This window comes from Panthera onca, chromosome C2 (genome assembly GCF_046562875.1).
Source record: "Panthera onca isolate mPanOnc1 chromosome C2, mPanOnc1 haplotype 2, whole genome shotgun sequence".
NCBI lineage: Eukaryota > Metazoa > Chordata > Mammalia > Carnivora > Felidae > Panthera > Panthera onca.
This window is the reverse complement of record NC_138347.1, coordinates 11387831-11406748: the sequence shown is the minus strand read 5'-3', so window position 1 is coordinate 11406748 and position 18918 is coordinate 11387831. Positions and strand designations below refer to the sequence as shown.

General features: G+C 47.3%; 1 protein-coding gene across 5 annotated transcripts in view; it reads left to right on the top strand.

Moving 5' to 3' along the window:
* Positions 1–18918, top strand: part of ITSN1 (intersectin 1) — a 220210-nt gene that overhangs the window by 191426 nt on the left and 9866 nt on the right. For 3 of the 5 annotated variants that reach the window (XM_078452815.2, XM_078452812.2, XM_078452811.2), the window contains 3 exons: positions 5562–5811; positions 7762–7860; positions 15422–15589. In XM_078452815.2, the coding sequence (XP_078308941.1) occupies positions 5562–5811; positions 7762–7860; positions 15422–15589 (517 nt within the window). The remainder of the gene's footprint in view (positions 1–5561; positions 5812–7761; positions 7861–15421; positions 15590–18918) is intronic. The other 2 variants (XM_078452814.2, XM_078452813.2) reach the window with 1 other exon arrangement.

Here is an 18918-nt window from a genome sequence, read left to right as displayed (position 1 = left end):
CATGCTTCCCGCACACACACCCCCAGTTTGTCATCGCACAGAGTAAATTGCCCAGTTCCTGCTTTCACTGTGGGTCTAGAGTTTCCGGAGCGAGGCCAGTCCTGGCTGCCGATCGCTGACCGGCTCCCTCCCGGGGCGTGGGGTGGCTCCCCACATGCCCGCCCGCAGGTCCGGGTCCCGTGGGCGAATACTGTTCTCTTGGGACATTCTTGGCTCCTGGGGGCGGAGAACGGTGGGTACCATTTGCTGCCCGTGGTCAGCATTTCCTCAGGTTAACGCTCTGAGAAGCTAGCCTGGAACCCCTTAAATTTTATTCCCATTTTGGTTTTTCAGAGGCAGCTTCAGGGCCAGGGAGGAAGCGCTGGGTCAAGAGACCTGTCAAGGTCTTGACCAAGTCAAGAGACCTGGGTTTGGAGCCCAACTCACTGCCCATCCTCTTTGAGCCTCGGGTTCCCCATCTGTAAACTGAGGGGGTTGGATTATGTCATCACAAAGGTCCCTTCTAGAAAGACCCCACCCCACCCCACCCCGAGGGGCCTGGGTGGCTCAGTCAGTTGAGTGACGTCGGCTCAGGTCACAGTTTCGTAGTTTGTGAGTTTGAGTGCCACATCAGGCTCCCTGCTGTCCACAGGAATCCCCCTTTGGATGCTCTGTCCCCGTCTCTCTGCCCCTCCTCCTGTCTCTGCTCTCTCTCTCTTTCTCAAAAATAAATAAATATTTAAGATAATAATAATAATAATAAAAGAATACCCCAAATCTGTGCCCAGCAGGCCATACTTTGGAACAACACTTGCTAAGAACACAGAATAGGCCTGTGGCGATCCAGCGGGCTGGGGGGGAAGGGCCGCCCCCCACGGGGGCCCCAGGTTGAAGCGCAGCCCCAGGAACCTGGAATCCATTCCCAATCTTCACGTTCCCGTAACTGGGAAGCGGCTATTTCCTAAATGTGATCCCTCATTCTTGTAAAGTAATTCCACGCCCCCCCCCCACTTTCTTGAGTGTGTGTTTGGGAGTGGTGGGGGGATGGGGAGAGAAGTGGGTAGAAATAAAAACATGACATCTGCTCTCTCTGTGCTCTGGAAAACAAATAATCAGAGATGACCCCCAGGGGTGCTTTGAGAAAGTGTTTCCATTATCCTCCTTGAGGAGGGTGCTGTAGAAGTTTCTGAATGTAGATACGGGTCGGATGCTTAGGCCAACATCTTGTTCTTGCTCTCCTGGCTGTGTCTTTGGGCAAGTCACTTACATTCTCTTGGCCTCGGTGTCCTCATCTGTAAAATGGAGATAATAATGGTACCTACCACGTAGGGCGGCTATTAGGGGGTCTTTAGATGAAAGTGCCTGCCTGTCTTCAGTGTTGGGCTCAGCCCCCTTGCCTTGGAGCCAATGGGGCTAGTTAACCCCTGAACCTACAGGAGCTGAACCTGAAGGGTTGGAGACAAGTTGTTTCAAAATAGCCACAAGTTTTCTGTTGAAAATATACCTACAAGTAATTTTTATTTAAGTTTACTTATTTATTTTAGACAGAGAGAGACAGAGAGACAGAGAACAAGCAGGGGAGGGGCAGAGAGAAAGGGTGAGAGAATCCCAAGCAGGGTCCACGCAGAGCCTGATGTGGGGCTCGAACTCATGAACTATGAGATCCTGACCTGAACCAAATTCAAGAGTTGGATGCTCACCCGACTGAGCCACCCAGGCGCCTTTGAAAATATACCTACAAGTTAAAACCTCTTTCCTTGGGCAGCAATCAGTGGGCGGTGGGGAGGTGGGAGATGCATCTCACGTCCCCAAGGGCCCTTGCCCCCCATGTCACCCTCCCTCCTGTCCTGTCAGGGAAACAGCAGCCCCTTCCTTGAGCTCTGTCACGGCCAGCCCCTTCCTCCCGTTAGCGCTGACGTGCTCCCCAGCCCCGGAGGTGGGAATCGAGAGTGCTTACAGCTGGGAAAGCCAGGCTCAGAGAGGTCCAGTGACTTGAAGTCACACAGAAGGCAAGCCTGTGTCCCAGGCTGCTCTGTGGATGACCTACTGGAGGTTCCACCCCATCCTGCAACCGATGGAAAGAACGTGGAGCCAGGAGGCGAATGTCCTAAGTTTGTGTCTGGCCCCCAGCACCTTCTAACTTGTTCTGGGCAGTTTCCTTGGGCAGACCCCTCTCGACCCCTTGTCTTGGGACCTGTCAACTTGCAGGTGTGGTGCCTGCCTGGTCGGGCATGCAGGGTTATCCTGAGGAGCGAGGAGGTGAGCCGTACCACTGGCACACTGTCAATCATGTCAAACATGCCTGCACAACACCGTCTTCCTGCCATCACGGTGTCCCTGTGCTCTGTCCCCTTCCTCCGATGACCTGATCAGTTAGCTTGGGTGAACTAATGTTTTTATATCCTAGATAAAATATTTAATAGGAGCCTTCTGGGGATCTGATTTCTTTCTTTTTTTTTTTCCCCTTTTCTATGTCACTATGAAAAATTCTAAACAGAAAAATGAAAAGAAGTATAAGGTGAACGCCCATATTGTGGATTGTATAGTGAACATCTTGCTACATTCCTTTGCTGCATATACTTGACTTCTCCTGCAAAGGATTAACCCCAATGATGGGGGGATTTGGGGGCCCCTGCAGGCTAGAAGAGGAAAGCTTTTTTGGATAAAGAGACTGTAAGGCAGCAATCCCTGCAAGGCCACATATCTGCCACTCCCGATCCAAGGGCCAGCGACTCCTTGAACTTGGGGTGGGAGGGGGAAGGACATGGGATTTAGGAGACAGATAGATAAGAAACAGATACAATGAAAATAAAGGGGTGCTAACTGGGACATAGGACTTCCTACTAATGATGCCTCTGGTTGGGGGTCAGAGCAGATGGTTTGTTCTCTTGCTGGTGAGTGGAGAGCTGTGAAATTTGCTTTTAAGAAACAGAGTAGGACAGAAAGATCTAGAACGTTTTTATGTTAAGAGTGGGCACAGGCCCCTGAGTATAGCTGTCAGAAGTGACAGAAGGGACTCAGAAGTGACATAGGGCTGTGCAAACCAGGTGTTAGGGACTGTTTTTTGTGTGTTTTTTAAAATTTTGTACAGTTTATTTCTTTTGAGAGAGACAGAGAGAGTGCGAGTGGGGGACAGGTAGAGACAGAGAGAGGGAGAGAGAATCCCAAGCAGGCTCCGCCTGGAGGGAGGGAACTTGGGGCTGGGGGCGGGGCACGGAGGAGAGGCCGGAAGCGGAGACAGGGAGAGAAGCAGAGGGCTGTGGAAGGAGAGAAGTGGAGACAAACCTGGCCGGAGGGCAGGAGCTGCTTCCGGAGGAAGGACGGGGCCTGCGCAGAGCAGCTCGGGTGTGGAGGCGGGTCTGGACGCTGTGTCTATTGTCTCACGCTCAGTGCTCAGGGACCTGGAGCTCCGGGGTCACAGGTCACACCTCCTGGGTTCAAGGGCTGCTCGGGTCAGTATTAGCTGTGTGAGTTTGGTCAGGTCTCTCGGTTTCCCTAGGCCTCAGGTGTGCCACGGCCAATAGGGAGAGTTAGCAGTACACATGAGAGTGTTTGTTTGATATGTAAAGCACGTATTAATAAATGCAAGCTCTGTTGACCATGTGCTTGCTCTGCGGACCTCAGAGGGTCGGGAGCGCTAATTCATTCAGCAAACACCGAGCGCTCTTTGAAATGTCCATTCGCTGATTGCTTACCAGCCGTTCGGCCTCCACCCAGTAAACCTTTAGATGAGATTACAAACCAGCTCACCAAAGGGCAGAGCTGTGGCAGCTGAGTCACGTGACCCGGGAGCCTGGTGACACCCTCCGTTCAAACCCATTCAGGCCCAGTCCTGCCTGTGCAATAGAACATCCCAGAAGGAGACCCACGAGTGAACCTAACAGGTGCCTGGTCCATAGTAGGAGCCTAGTTTTAGGCCTGGCCCCTAGGTGGACAACTCGAGTCTGCAAGTGTGGGGTTCCAGAACCCAGGTGTTGGTTTAACCTCTTCACGACAATGCCCATCTTTCTTCTTTTCTCCTTTCCTTGTCTCCTCCATTATTATTTTTTTTAAGGGGGTGGGGGAGGGGGTGGTACTTTTATTCTCTTAGAGAAAGATTCTTTTGCTCCTCCTCATAGGAAAATGATGGAATGATGGAATTTCTTCCACTGTCCATCCATAACCAGTTTGTAACATGGTTATTCAGGGCTCTGGTCCCCCAGAACTGGGGGTGACATCATCCCCAATTGAGCAAGTTGAGGAAATTTCTACATGTTGGGAGACATTTAATACCAACCCCCTCAATGAGCAATGGCCATTTGGCTATTCTGAGGGTATCAGGCTGCCACCCCTCTCCCCCCAAGCTGCCAGTGTTGACGGGCATCTCTCCCTACAAGGGCATCTGCAGAGAGAGAATTACTAATTGTTCAGACCACATAATTTATTTTCCCTAAAATTTCTCTCCCTGACTTGTTTGCCCAGTCCAAGGATTATTCCTTTAGCCAAAAATGTAGGAGAAAGAAAATAATGTGATGTGAAGTTTTTAAAGCCTAATGCTAATATTGCAAAGCTTCCTTGGAATTCTGTAGCTTTATCCTTACCTCAGGGCTTCTCTAACATGACTGTGAAAGAAGCCAAAGGTTATGTGAAAATCATATATTGTACCATTCTGTTTCATCCATCCATCCATCCATCCATCCACCCATTCACCCATCCATCCATCCATCCATCTATCCATCATCATTGGGGTAGGCAGAACACATTCATGCCTCGTGTTGTGGTCCTGCCGTCAGGGTACATTGCTATCCTTGCTGGCTAGAAGCCCAGTGATATGTCCTCTAGAGGCTGGTGTTAGGAGTTCTCATATTGGAGTTGGAAGGTTGGGATGCACAGTCTTGGCTCTCATGGCCCTGAACACTCAGGCTGCCGCTGGACCCCAGAACAAACCTTTCCCAGTCCCATCAGTCTCTCCTCAGCCTCCAGGATATGAATTGTTTGGGTTCACTGGTCCATTATCATATAAACAGGCTTCTCTTTTCAGAACCCCGTAATCCAGTCAATTTCAAATTAGCCATAGCAATGAAGCAGTGAATGACACAGATAGTCGACAATCATTTGTACTTGGCTTTGGTGACATAATGGGATTATTTTTCTGTGGCAGTTGATTTTTACCATCTTAATTATGTTATGTTCAGTCTGAAAATGAGCCTTCATGTCCCTTGGCAACAGTAGCCTCCCTTGGGTGGCACTGGTCCGGAATCAGACTCAGTGCCGGGGCCACAGTGGCCTGGGACTTTGACCACAGATCGTCTATGAAGTGAGACATCAACACAGAGATCCTGTCTGAGTTACTAAATAACTGATTCCGTATTTCTCCATGAGAAAAATACTATTTTTCGTGCTGACTCGTTCAGCAAAGATTTCTTTGAGAAGTTTTTATTCCTAAGAACGAGCCAACAGCCATCATGCCAGAGAAATATGGCCCGGGGATACCTCTCTGTAGCACTAGACTCATTTCTTTTCTGTTCCTTGTCTCCCCAGTAGATCCTTTAGTGGCCCCGGGTCTGTGCCCCTCACGCACATTCTGTTTCTGTACCACCTAGAAGTGCACCATGTCACCGCTGGCTGAGGGTAAAGGCAGGGGGCTCACTTCTCACGTTCCCGTGCAGAGCGCTGAGAGTCCGCAAGAAGATGTCTGGGGAGAAGATGCCTGTGAAGATGGTCGGCGACATCCTGACCGCCCAGCTGCCGCACATGCAGCCCTACATCCGCTTCTGCAGCTGTCAGCTCAATGGGGCTGCCCTGATCCAGCAGAAGACGGACGAGGCCCCGGACTTCAAGGAGTTTGTCAAAGTAAGGAGCCCAGGCTGAGCCGAGCCCCGGCCCCTGAGTGGTTGTCGCAGGACAACCGGGGGTGCGAGGAGCGAAGTCAAGCCTGCAGGATCATTCCTGCTAAAAAGCCAACAGGACTCAGGTCTTGGCTGAGCAACAGGGGTGATGTGAGCTGGCAGGTGTGGCTGTGACCCAGGGGGTGGACGTGGAGAGGAGGGGCCAGCCCTGCGCCCGGCAGCTCTGATCTGCGGTCCAGGAGTGTTAGTGGTGTTGTTTGGATGCAGGTTTTAATCTTCTGTCCCATTTGTCTGGCCCAGCACGGCTGGCGCCCCTCAGGTTTCCTATTCTGTTTGGCCTGAGCACCCCAGTTCTTTGCTGCAGAGGGAATGGCCAGGAATCCCAGTGGACCCTTTGTTCCTTTTCCAGTTTGTTCTTGTTGATGGCCTCAAACCCTAAGAAGCCTGTGGGGGTGACTGTGGGATGCAGGATGTCTACCTTGGGGATAAGGGGATCTCGAGAGCCATGTGTCCACCAAGGGACGTCTGGGGAGGTGGGCCCCGTGCTGCTGGAGGCTCCAGGCCCTGGGACTTGGCATTGACTGGGGTAGGTCCCTGCTGGCCCCACTGGCCCGCTCAAACAGCCCCCACGTCTCCCAGAGAAAAAAACATAGGAAGAGAATCAAATAATTTCTGCTAAACAGTTACATTTTAGGGAATAGACCAGTAACACTAATGGCAGGCTTATCTTTGTACCTTGTACATTTGGGGGCAGACCATTCCCTCTGGCCCAATAATCGTGTTTGTGGAATCATCACTGTGAGGTACAAGGGTGTTCCCTCCTTGACCATTGCATCATATGATGCTTGTTCTTTCTTGTTCCCCTGGTGTTTCTCAACATGAAATGCTTTGATTTGCTATCCGGTGAATCGGCACATTCTAAAGTCATTCAAAGGGGAGAAATTTCAGTAAGAAGTAGGCCCAGGGTGGTCTAGAGACTGGAGAGCAGATGCTCGGCCACCTGGGGTTTCAGCCAAGGGCCAGTCCTCCCTGGGCACAAGGCAGGATGAATTCATCACTGGATGCACTTGAACTTGAGGGAAATGCTGACACCACCCAGGGCAGGGGGCTTATTTCCATTCCCTGATCACCTCCCCTCACGCCATCCCTGAGGGGGTTTGACGTGCCCTTGCCAGGTGTGAGGTGTTCCTGCAGTGATGATGTCCACGTCTGGAGCGGATTCAGACACTAACAGTTGGGGCCCAGGTCACGGCAGCCGCCTGTTTCTAAGGCTTTGTTAAACCTGACCGATGCCTTTGAAAGCTGAGTCACCATGTTATCCCTGTGACTTATGGATGGGATCATCTTTTGGGGGTAAAAGGACTCTTTCCCCCAGTTGAGTTGAAAAAAGGGACAGGTGGTCTAGGGTGGGGACAACTTTCAGGCCTTGAGATTGCTGTCCTCACCCCTCATGTCTCAGCTCCACTGTCCTTGCCTGCCTGGGGCTCCCACAGGGATGTGCAGGCTGCATCTGAACCAGACAATGCGATCCAGCCCTTGTGCCATCTCTGGGACTTAAGGGGAATTTTTATTCTAATTCTACAGTCTTGTGTCTCTTCTTATTCCTGGGGCTGTTACAAAGCTCTGGCAGATATCCAGAAGAAATAGTCGCTGTAAAGTCAGAATCTCATCTCTGTAAGGGAGGAATTGTATGTCCCAGGGAGGCTGTACTGACTCTGGAGACCAGGAGTTGACCCTGGTGGCTGAGTCACATCTACCGGTGTCCAGTGTCCATCTGGAACGTGCCTCATCCTGGACCAGGATAACGAGGCCCTTCCAACTCCAGGCTCCTCAGTTCTGGTCCAGATAAATGAGACAACGTGATGGGTGGGGAGTCCTAAATAACATCAGTGTTGATGTCACTGACTAGGTTTTGCAGATTTCTTAAGTGCACTTAAAACATCTCTCATTTCAGAGACTGGCAATGGACCCTCGATGTAAAGGGATGCCACTCTCTAGTTTTATACTGAAGCCTATGCAACGGGTAACAAGATACCCACTGATCATTAAAAATGTAAGTAGCCATCTCACCTTTTCAAGCAGAAGAACGCTTGCTCAGCATTTCAGGGATCCGGGGTCACGGGCAAGTTCCCCAGCCAATGCACCTGGTATCTGTTGTTATCGAATCATACACCAATGGGATGGTGGAAGCATCTGCTTGGTAACTCAGAAAGAAAAGCTGTTTATTGTGAAAAGAGCTAATGATATACAGCCTTCAGCTGTGATACCAAGTGGCTTTTACCCTATAAGTTGGAAAAAGGGAGCTCAGTTCTTGGTTCTTTTCCTAATAGAGGTGTAATGCCTTTGTGCCTCGATTTTCCTACCAAGAAAAAGAAAGAAACGTAACGCCGCCCACCCATCCTCAGAAAGCCATTGTGAAGCCATCTCACAATGTCTCCATCTGCAATATGAGGGAGCAGACTCCGACATCCTCTGAGCCTGTGATTATATAACCACAGGGGGGCTAGCTCCTGGAGACGGGCTTTAGATTTGGTTCCGTTTAGTGGAGACTTTAGACGCCCAGATCTGGGCACTGGTGTGCTCATTGCGATTGGGGTGTTACTGCCATTTGAGTCTCTCAGTGGTAGAGTCAGGAAATATATGTATGTATTATATTCATACACATATACTCACATATATGTAAGTGTACACGCATACATTTATATTTATGTCTAGATCAATCCATGTATATAAAAATGCATATTAAAATCTATGAGTTGACACTGATCCCTCCTGTTCTAATCTTTAGCCACAGAATTTATTCTAACCTTCCCCCATTCTATACTTGTAACTTTTCTATGAGAAACCTGCCTCTCATTATCCTCAGTATGTTTCGTAATTTTCTCAAACTCCTTAGAGTAACACATCTCCCTCCGGTCTCCTCAGTTCAACCCCAGCTTGAGGCCACAAAATACACTCTGGCCACCTTGGCTGAATTAAATGATTAGATCGGAAGCAGGCCTTCGACCTACTCTCTCCTCTCTTCCAACTTGACTGTTACTATTTAACTAGCTCAGTACTTCTGTTTATTTCCCCCAATATTTAATTGCACACTGGAGTTGGAGACAGGCTTTTCAAGTAGGTGTTTTAGATCTAGCCAGTGAGGAAAGGGGGACAAAAACAAGAAAAGAACTGAGAGTCATACAAAGAGGAAAAAACAAATTATAGTTATTTGCAGAAATGTGCTTGCTGCCCTTTCAAGGACCTGAGAATGGACTGAAAAATAGTGGAGCTAAGAAGAGATTTTTAAAAGGTAGCCAGTTATAATACATATGAAAAACCATCAAAGTACTAAGATGAAATATTTTTTATGAGACTGAGTTGGAGAAATTCTTAGCATGGCACTAAGAAAAGAAATGTAAAGGATTTAGAGTTGTAGCAACTTAAAAAAATATTTTAGTCTGGATGTTCATTAAGTAGAGCAAATAAATTGTGATAGATCTGTACTATGAAAATATTTTTAAATTTTTTTTTAAAATTTATTTATTTTTTTTTGAGACAGAGAGAGACAGAGCATGAACAGGGGAGGGGCAGAGAGAGAGGGAGACACAGAATCCGAAACAGGCTCCAGGCTCTGAGCCATCAGCACAGAGCCCAACTTGGGGCTCGAACTCACGGACCGTGAGATCATGACCTGAGCCGAAGTCGGACGCTCAACCGACTGAGCCACCCAGGCGCCCCATGAAAATATTTTTAAAAATAGAGACTTCTATGAATTAGCATGGAATGACATCCAGAAAATGCTATTAAGTTAAAAAAAAGGGGGGGGAGAGGGGCACCTGGATGACCGACTCTTGATTTCAACTCAGACCTTGGTCTCAGGGTTGTGAGTTCAAGCTCCGCATTGGGCTCCACACTGGGCATTAAGCCTACTTAAAACAAAACAAAGCAAAACAAAACAACACCTTTCCTGAGTAATCCTACAGTGTGGTTCATTTTGCAAAATAGAGGACAAGCTCTATGTGTGGTTATTAAATATGTGCAGAGCATCCAAAAGTAGTTAAAGGGATGCCCTTCAGTCTGTTATCTCTTGGGCAGGATAGTGAAAGGCAACTTTCACGTTTGCTCTGTGTACTTCTGTATTGTTTGAATCTTGCATATCAAGAATGTGTCAATATATTATTTGTAACAGTATTTTTCTTAAAAATTTTCTGTGTGACAAAATATAATGAACAACATCAAAAGACAAATGACAGATGGAACCTGGGTAAATGTATTTCAGACTGTATGTAAGTAGGTGCTGAAATATACGTAGATTACCTACCTGTATCTCTGTATTTATCTATGTATCTACCTATCCTCTAAGTAAGGCAACTTACAGCTCAAAAGGAAAACGATAAATACTCCAGCGGGAAAATAGGTAAAATATACAGCTAGATATTTCTGGGAGGCAGTGCAGAATAGCAGTAAGGAACACAGTCAGGAGACAGGCTGCTTGGGTTTGAATCTCAGTCCCCACTGCTGTATACCCTTGGGTTAAGTTACTTAACCTCTTTGGGCATTGGATGCCTTATCTGTAAATTAGGGACACTAATACTACCTACTGCAAAGAGTTGTGAGAATTAACCAAGTTAGTATATGTAAATGTACCAAATTTAAATTAACTAGTAATAAAAGAGATGCATGGCCACACAAGAAAATGCCTTGCTTTGGGCTTGCCAGATAGGGATATATTGAAGATTGTAGGTCAACAGTGTTGACAAAAATGCTGCTTGAAGGTAAAGTCGTTCAGGCTCTTGGAAGGTGTTGGACATATCAAACTGCACATTCTCTTTGGCTCAACACTTCCACCTCTAGGAATTTGTCCTAAAAAAAATAATCAGAGAAATATTTAAAAATTAGGAACAACATGAATTTTTATGGGAAGGGAACTATTTAAATGACTTGTAGTTCATCCTTACAACGATGCATCATAGAATCCTTAAAAATGAGGGGCGCCTGGGTGGCTCAGTCGGTTAAGCATCCGACTTCAGCTCAGGTCACGATCTCACGGTCCGTGAGTTTGAGCCCCGCGTTGGGCTCTGGGCTGATGGCTCAGAGCCTGGAGCCTGCTTCCGATTCTGTGTCTCCCTCTCTCTCTGCCCCTCCCCCGTTCATGCTGTGTCTCTCTCTGTCTCAAAAATAAATAAACATTAAAAAAAAAAATTAAAAAAAATGATAGCATAGGTCCACAGGATATGGACATCAAATGATATTGTGTAACTGCTATTAAGTGGGGGGAAAAACAGTGTGCAAAATGGCACAGTGTGGTATGGTAGCATGATTTAATTTTTATTTTCTAAAAAGTTGTGTGCGTGTGTGTGTGTGTGTGTGTGTGGTGTGTGTATGTGTAGGCAGAGCATTTAACTAATATACAGACAGAAGTTCTGTCCAGTTGGGGAGATTATGGGTGATTTTTTAGGTTCTTTTTTTTTTATTTCAAAAAAATGAAAAAAAATTTTTTTTAATGTTTATTTACTTTTGAGAGACAGAGCACTAACGGGGGAGGGGCATAGAGAGAGGGGGACACAGAATCCGAAGCAGGCTCCAGCCCCGAGCTGTCAGCACAGAGCCTGACGCGGGGCTCGAACTCACGGACTGAGATCATGACCTGAGCCGAAGTTGGACACTTAACCGACTGAGCCATCCAGGCGCCCCTTAAAAAATATTTTTTTACATTTATTTATTTTTGAGAGAGAGAGACAGAGCACAAGTGGGGGGGGGACAGAGAGAGAGAAGGAGACACAGACTTCAAAGCACACTGCAGGCTCAGAGCTCTCAGCACAGAGCCCGACTTGGGGCTTGAACTCATAAACTGTGAGATCATGACCTGAACCGAAGTCAGACGCTTAACCAACGGAGCCAACCGGGCACCCCAAGTTCTTTATAACTTGCTGAATTTTCTGAATTCTGAATATTGTACAATATTACAGAAAAATCAATAAGGCCATTTCCATTTTGAAACAAAACAAAGCAAACTGTTAGAACTAATAAGTAAGTTCAGTGAAGTTGCAGGATACAAAATCAATACACAAAAATCTGTTGCATTTCTATACACTAATAATGAACTATTGGAAAGAGAAATTAAAGAAACAGTCCCATTTACAATTTCATCGACAAGAATAAAACACCTATGAATAAATTGAACCAAGGAGTTGAAAGATCTGTGTATTGAAAGCCGTAAGACATTAGTGAAAGAAATTATAGAAGACACAAATAAATGGAAAGATATTCCATGCTCATGGATTAGAAGAATTAATGTAGTTAAAATATCCGTTCTGGGGGCGCCTGGGTGGCTCATTCGGTTAAGCGTCTGACTTCAGCTCAGGTCACGATCTCGCGGTCCGTGAGTTCGAGCCCCGCGTCGGGCTCTGGGCTGATGGCTCAGAGCCTGGAGCCTGCTTCTGATTCTGTGTCTCCCTCTCTCTCTGCCCCTCCCCCGTTCATGCTCTGTCTCTCTCTGTCTCAAAAATAAATAAACATTAAAAAAAAATTAAAAAAAAAATATCCGTTCTGCCTCAAACAGCATACAGATTCAATGAAAGCCCATTCAAAATTCCAACATTTTTCACAGAAATAGAATAATTCTAAAACTTGGAGCCATAAAAGACCCAAATAGCCAAAATAATCTGGAGGAAGAAAAACAAAGCTGGAGTCATCACACTCCCTGATTGCAAACTATATTACAAAGCTATAATAATTAAAAAAAACAGTATGGTACTGGCATTAAAAACAGATACATAGATCAGTGGAACAGAATAGAGAACCCAGAAATAAGCCCATGCATATATGGTCAATTAGTTTACAATAAAGGAGCCAAGAATATATAATAGAGAAAGGACAGTCTCCTTAATAAATGGTGTGTGTGGAGGGGGGGGGCATGCGCCTGGGTGGCTAGGTCAGTTAAGTGTCTGATTTTGGCTCAGGTCATGATCTCAACAGTTCACGAGTTTGAGCCCCACATCAGGCTCTCTGCTGTCAGTACAAAGCCCGTTTCAGATCCTCTGTCCACCCCACTTTCTCTGCCCCTCCCCTGTGCACACCCTTCCGAAAAATAAACATTATTAAAAAATTAAATAAATAAATAAATAAATAAATAAATAAATCATGTTGGGAGAACTGGACAGGCACATGCAAAAGAATGAAACTGGACCAGTGTCTTACACCGTACACAAAAATTAACTCAAAATGGATTAAAGACTCGGATGTAAGAGCCCAAACCATAAAACTCCTGGAAAAAAACAGGTGGCAATCTCCTTGACAATGCGAATAGGTCTTGGCAATGATTTTTAAAAATCTGACGACAAAAGCAAAAATAAACAAATGGGACAACAGGAAGTGGAAACGCTTCTGCACAGCAAAGGAAACTGTCAACGAAATGAAAAGGCAACCTACTGAATGGGAGAAAATATTTGCACATCAAAAATCTGATAGGGGCTAGCATCCAAAGTATATAAAGAACTCATACGACTCATACAATAGCAAAAAAGAAAAAAAAAAAAAAAACGCCCATGAACAATCCGATTTAAAAATGGGCAGAGGATCTGAATAGGCATTTTTCCAAAGACAACATATAGATGGTCAACAGGTACCTGAACAGATGCTGAACATAATGAATCATCAAGGAAATGCAAATAAAAATCATCTCACACGTGTTGGAATGACGATTACAAAGAAATAGCAAGTGTTGATAAGGATGTGGAGACAAAGGAACTCTTACCCACTGTTGGTAGGAATGTAAATTGGTGCAGCCACTATGGAAAATAGTAAGGAGGTCCCTTGGAAAATTAAAAATAGAACTACCACACAATCCAGGTATTCTACTTCTCAGTATTTACCTGAAGAAAACAAGAACAGTAATTTGTAAACATGCACCCCTATGTTCATTGCAGCATTATTTATAACAGACATGGAAACAACCAACTTGTCCATTGATGGATGAATAGATATATAAATTATGATGTAAATATATTATGTATAATATGTATAATATAATTTATATAATGGAATATTATTTAGCCATTAAAAAGAGTGACATCTTGCCATTTGCAGCAACGCGGACCTCAAGGGCATTATGCTAAGTGAAATAACTCAGACACAGAAAGACAAATACCATATGATCTTTCTTATATTTGGAATCTGAAAAAAATTAATTAAAAAAGCCTCCCAAGCTCACAGATACAGACAACAGATTGGTGGTGGCCGGAGGCAGGGGTAGGCGGTGGCATAAATGGGTAAACTGTTTTTGTTTTTTTGTTTTGTTTTGTTTTTAGTTCAAATAAATTGACGAAGAAAAAAAAGGAAAGCAAAACAAAACAAAAACAAAGACAAATGAATTCACACAAGCCAGCTGTGTGGGCTCCCAGTCTAGCACTGTAATCCTCAGACTGGGCTGCACGTTAGAATCACCTGGAGAGCTCTAGAAAATTCCTACGCCGGAGTCCCCCCCCCCCCCCCCCCCCCCAGGGATATGGTCAGGGATGACAACAGGAGTTTCCAAAGGGATCCTGACCTCAGCCGGGATTTGGCCTGGAGGGTGGGGCCCTTGTTGGAGATGATCGGTGTCCACACGGGACCCAGAATGTGCATTTTTCTCAAGTTAGGGGCTTACCTAGGACTTTAAGCCGAAGTGTACCTTTGAGATGAGATATCATTCGAGGTTAGGTCCATTTGAATTATTTGTGTTTGGACAAAGCCTCGGTAGGTACACCCGATGATAATCGTTGCCTTTTACTGAGCACCTTCCAAGGGCCAGGCACTTTGCAAAGTACTTTACTGTATCAAATCACTGAGTCCTCCAATCTTATAAGGGAGGTGATGTTAAAGTTTTTTTTTAATGTTTATTTATTTCTGAGACAGAGAGAGACAGAGCATGAGTCTGGGAGGGGCAGAGAGAGAGGGGGACACAGAATCGGAAGCAGGCTCCAGGCTCCGAGCTGTCAGCACAGAGCCCAACGCGGGGCTCGAACTCACGGACTGCGAGATCATGACCTGAGCCGAAGTCGGTCGCTTAACCAACTGAGCCACCCAGGCGCCCCTAGAGGAGGTGCTGTTAGCATCCCTACGTTTCATATGAGGAAATCGTGGTTCAGAACATTTACGGGACTGACCCATAGCATGCCTGGTCAGTTGCAGAGCAGAGATTTTAATGCAGGAGGTGGAGCCCTAGGACTGGCACTCTTAACCGCTGGCCTCGAGGGTTCTACCCAGAAAAAGGCACATTTGCTCAGATGTACCCCTTTGCACGCTGGTCCAGAGGTGCGCAGGTTGCTGCAGCTGTGCACGGACCCAGGAAAAGAGCCATTTTCCAGGGAGAAATCCACGTGGGGTGTGTAATGCGCTCGCTGCAGCCACTGCCCTCCTCATACCAAAGTATAAATAATGTGGGCGCCCCCTGCCTCCCGAGGGGCCCTGGCCAACAAGGAGTGGCCGTCACGCTCACGTCATTGCTGCAGTTGGGTGCTCAGAGCTGCGGTTTCTCCTGTGAGCACCCATCAGGAAAGGTCCAGGCCCTCCTGTGCTGGGCCCCCCCAGCACAGGGGACCCCAGGTCCACCTGCACCGCCTGAGGCTGCTGTCTTCTGTCCTCCCGTGTAGATCCTGGAAAACACTCCCGAAAACCACCCTGACCACAGCCACTTGAAGCACGCCCTGGAGAAAGCGGAGGAGCTGTGCTCCCAGGTGAACGAAGGGGTGCGGGAGAAGGAGAACTCCGACCGGCTGGAGTGGATCCAAGGCCACGTGCAGTGTGAAGGCCTGTCCGAGGTAGCTGCCTTCGGGCTGGGACCCGGGCCTCCCTCCCGCTGAGCCTCAGCGGCGAGAAAGATCGTGAAGCGTCCTCTCCAGGCTACAGCCTGTTCTGTCTCCAGCTGCCTCTCCCCTGCTCCTGAACCTGTCCCGCTGACTTTTTAATTTCTGTACTGCTTTCTCCTCCATTTTCGGCAGTTCTGTTTGTGTTGTCGGATCTGCTGGTTCCTCTCTTGTGTCTTGTCCTTGCACGGGTGGCCATGCTCTGCATTTCCCACCCCCTCCCCCCCCCGCAACACATTTTAAACATATTCCTGCATATCTCACAGCAGAGAAGTGTAATATCTACAGTTACGGATCTCGTTCCCTTCTGCTGTTTCTGCTAGCTGTCACCGCGCATGCCTGCTTCTCTGTATGTACTGTGATTTTCGATTGTGAGTTCAGTGTCCTTTGGAGCTTTATCTGTGGGACCTTGGAGCTCTGAAGTTGCATTCCTCCTGAGAGAATCGCTACCAGGATCACCCTAAGTTTCACGTAGAGGGGTTTTTGGATCACACTAGCGTGTGAATTGTAGTTGTGAATGGGTCGGGAGTTGCCCTGTGGCTGCAAATTCTCAGGGGCATTTTTTTTTCATTCCACTTACACCAAGGTCAAAAACAAGCAAGTCTTCTTGTTCATCTCTGCTGCGCTTGAGTTCACTCGTGGCCTTTCCTCTGTGGGCTTCCTTTGGTGGAGCTCTCCTGTTAGCTCCCTCAGCGCAGTGAGCCCTGGAAACACCGCTTGTTTCCTGCGGCCCATATGGCTTTTGAAGTGGACGCTGAAGGTCACCAGATTCAAGGGAGGCTGTCAGGCTGAAGCTGGCTTTGGGGTTTATCTTCTGGGGTTCACATTTTCATTGTTTTCGGCCTCTGCACATTGTTTTAAACTTGTTTTTGTTTTACATTTTTATCGTTTTGCTTGCATTTCAAAAGTGAATTTTTATATTCTACTCAGTTTTTTAAAATTTTCACTGGATAGGTCAGTGTAGCCCATCAATACTGGAGCCACAGAAGTCTCGCTTCTAGTATTTAATTATTTCTTGTGCCCTACCTTTCCCTTAGTTTCATTTATTCTTGCTGCCCTTTCCCCCCACCCCCGCCTCTCTTTCTTTGCCTCTGCATGCATGTGCGTGCACGCACACACACACACACATGCCTGCACACGCGCCATTCACTAGGGTTTCCCAAAATGCCCAGGCAGAATGTGTCCCCCACATCCCCCTCTTCCTGTGGCTTCCTCCTTCTTACAATGTTTCAAAGGCAGGCACTACCCGAGGAAGTCATCACCGCTGGTTCCTTCCCTGCCTCACTTCCTTGTTGGCCTTCAGCATAGGTGTGGGAGAAGCCAGCCCATGGGAGCAGCCCTGTGGAAATCCAGGTGACAGGTGTAGACTCCCATTTTGGAATTTTGTGTCGATAATCAATCCAGGGGCATTCATCCGGCTGGTTGGCTCACTTACGCTTTCATCCATTCATTCATTCAATAAACATTTCTTGAGCACCTGCCCATGTGCCATTGCCTTAGTGTACTAAACACTAAGGACATGAAAATCACAAAGATGTCACCTCTCCCCTCTCTAGGGTTCTACGGTTCTGGATGAAGTGGAGGGACGAAACCAATGTTTACGATAAAGTATGGGTGGCAAGGCAGAGCCAGCTGCAGGTGCTGTGGGAACACATGATGAAGAGGAAGGGACAGTCATAGGGGGATTCAGGGAAGCATTGGAGAAGGAGACACTGGGCTGGGTGTTGAAGGATGAAGACGTCTATCCAGGTAGGAAACCAGGGGGAGGGCATCTTAGTGGAGGGACGTCCTGAGCCGGGCATCTGTAGGGCGATAGGCGATACGGCTTTATGGCAAGTTGAAGGCAGGGCGAGAATGGCCTGTGTACCATTCAGAGGAGCTTTAACTTGATCCTGCAGACGGTGGATCTGAACAGCACCCGAATCTGCCAGGCAGAAGTGCCAACATGGCGACATGCACTTCGGAAAGGGGCCCTTCCTTGCATCTCATGGCTGCCATCGGGTGGACTCAGTGAAGCCTGCCTGGGTCTTCATCTTAAATCATGCAGCATAAAATAAGCTCTTGTCATTTGAGTTTCGTGTCCTCTTTGAAACAGACTGTTGTCCTTCCTTATCGGCCGGTTGTACCTAGCTATTGTACAGCAGCTTCCGTCTGTCTGTACAATCATGGAAAGGGGGCACGTTGGCTTCCGTTTCCTGGCCCAGATCTGGGCTCAGACCTATGATTAACTTTCACATAAATGCTGTCTTTGCCACTCTTGTCTTAAGACAGAGAAATGTAGGGGTGCCTGGGTGGCTTAGTCAGTGAAGCATCCGACTTTGGCTCAGGTCATGATCTCGCAGTCTGTGAGTTCGAGCCCCGCGTCAGGCTCTGTGCTGACAGCTCAGAGCCTGGAGCCTGTTTCAGATTCTGCGTCTTCCTCTCTCTCTGCCTCTGCCTGCTTGCACTCTCTCTCTCTCTCTTTCAAAAGTAAATAAACATTTAAAAAACTTCTTTTAAAAGATAGAGAAATGTAAATATCATTCCCAATTCATTTATATTCAGTGTTAGCCTGGCCAATTGGAGGCCCAAACTTGGAGTATGAATAAATGACATCACCTTCGTGTGATCCAGGCTGCCTTCTCTGGATTCATTGTCTGTCCCCAAGTGCCTTGGACTCTCTTGGCAAGCCAAAAGGGCTGGGTTGATCTCCAGCCTCCTGTTCATAGTGCAAAGGGGTAAAAACTAGGCACTAAAGGCTCCCATTTGGGTGTCATCTTCAGTCTTTTGGGCTCCCTCAGAGCCCCGGTGGTAGATGAGAGACACTTCTCCCTCTTTGTACCCAAGAGTGAGTGGAGTGCTCACTCTTCCTTGATGCCTATAGATCTCCAGTCACAGAGGCACTGCTGATTCTCTCTCTCATGATGGAGGGAGATGAGTGGCCACCAACATCTCTCGAGGGACACATGGTGTGAACCCTGTCACCTCTTCACAAATACTGTCCTCAGGGAGACCTATAGGGCTCATAGTTCTGTAGAGCATTGGCCTTGAAGGCTGCTAGTAGAGCATCCCCTGGGGCCCAAGTGTGGACAGGTGGGGGCCGTGAGAGTCTAACCCTTGCCTGGATCATACTGCTGCCTGGGCACAGCTGTGCCTTTCCCTCTTTCAGTCTCTCACCCTGTGCCAAAAAAAAAAAGGGGATCCTAGTGAGGTCATTTTTCTGCCTCGGTCTCCCTCTGCCCCTTTAGAAACTGCTCAGTGAGATGAGAGAGCCCAGAGGGATGATAGAGCCATGTTTTAGCAGC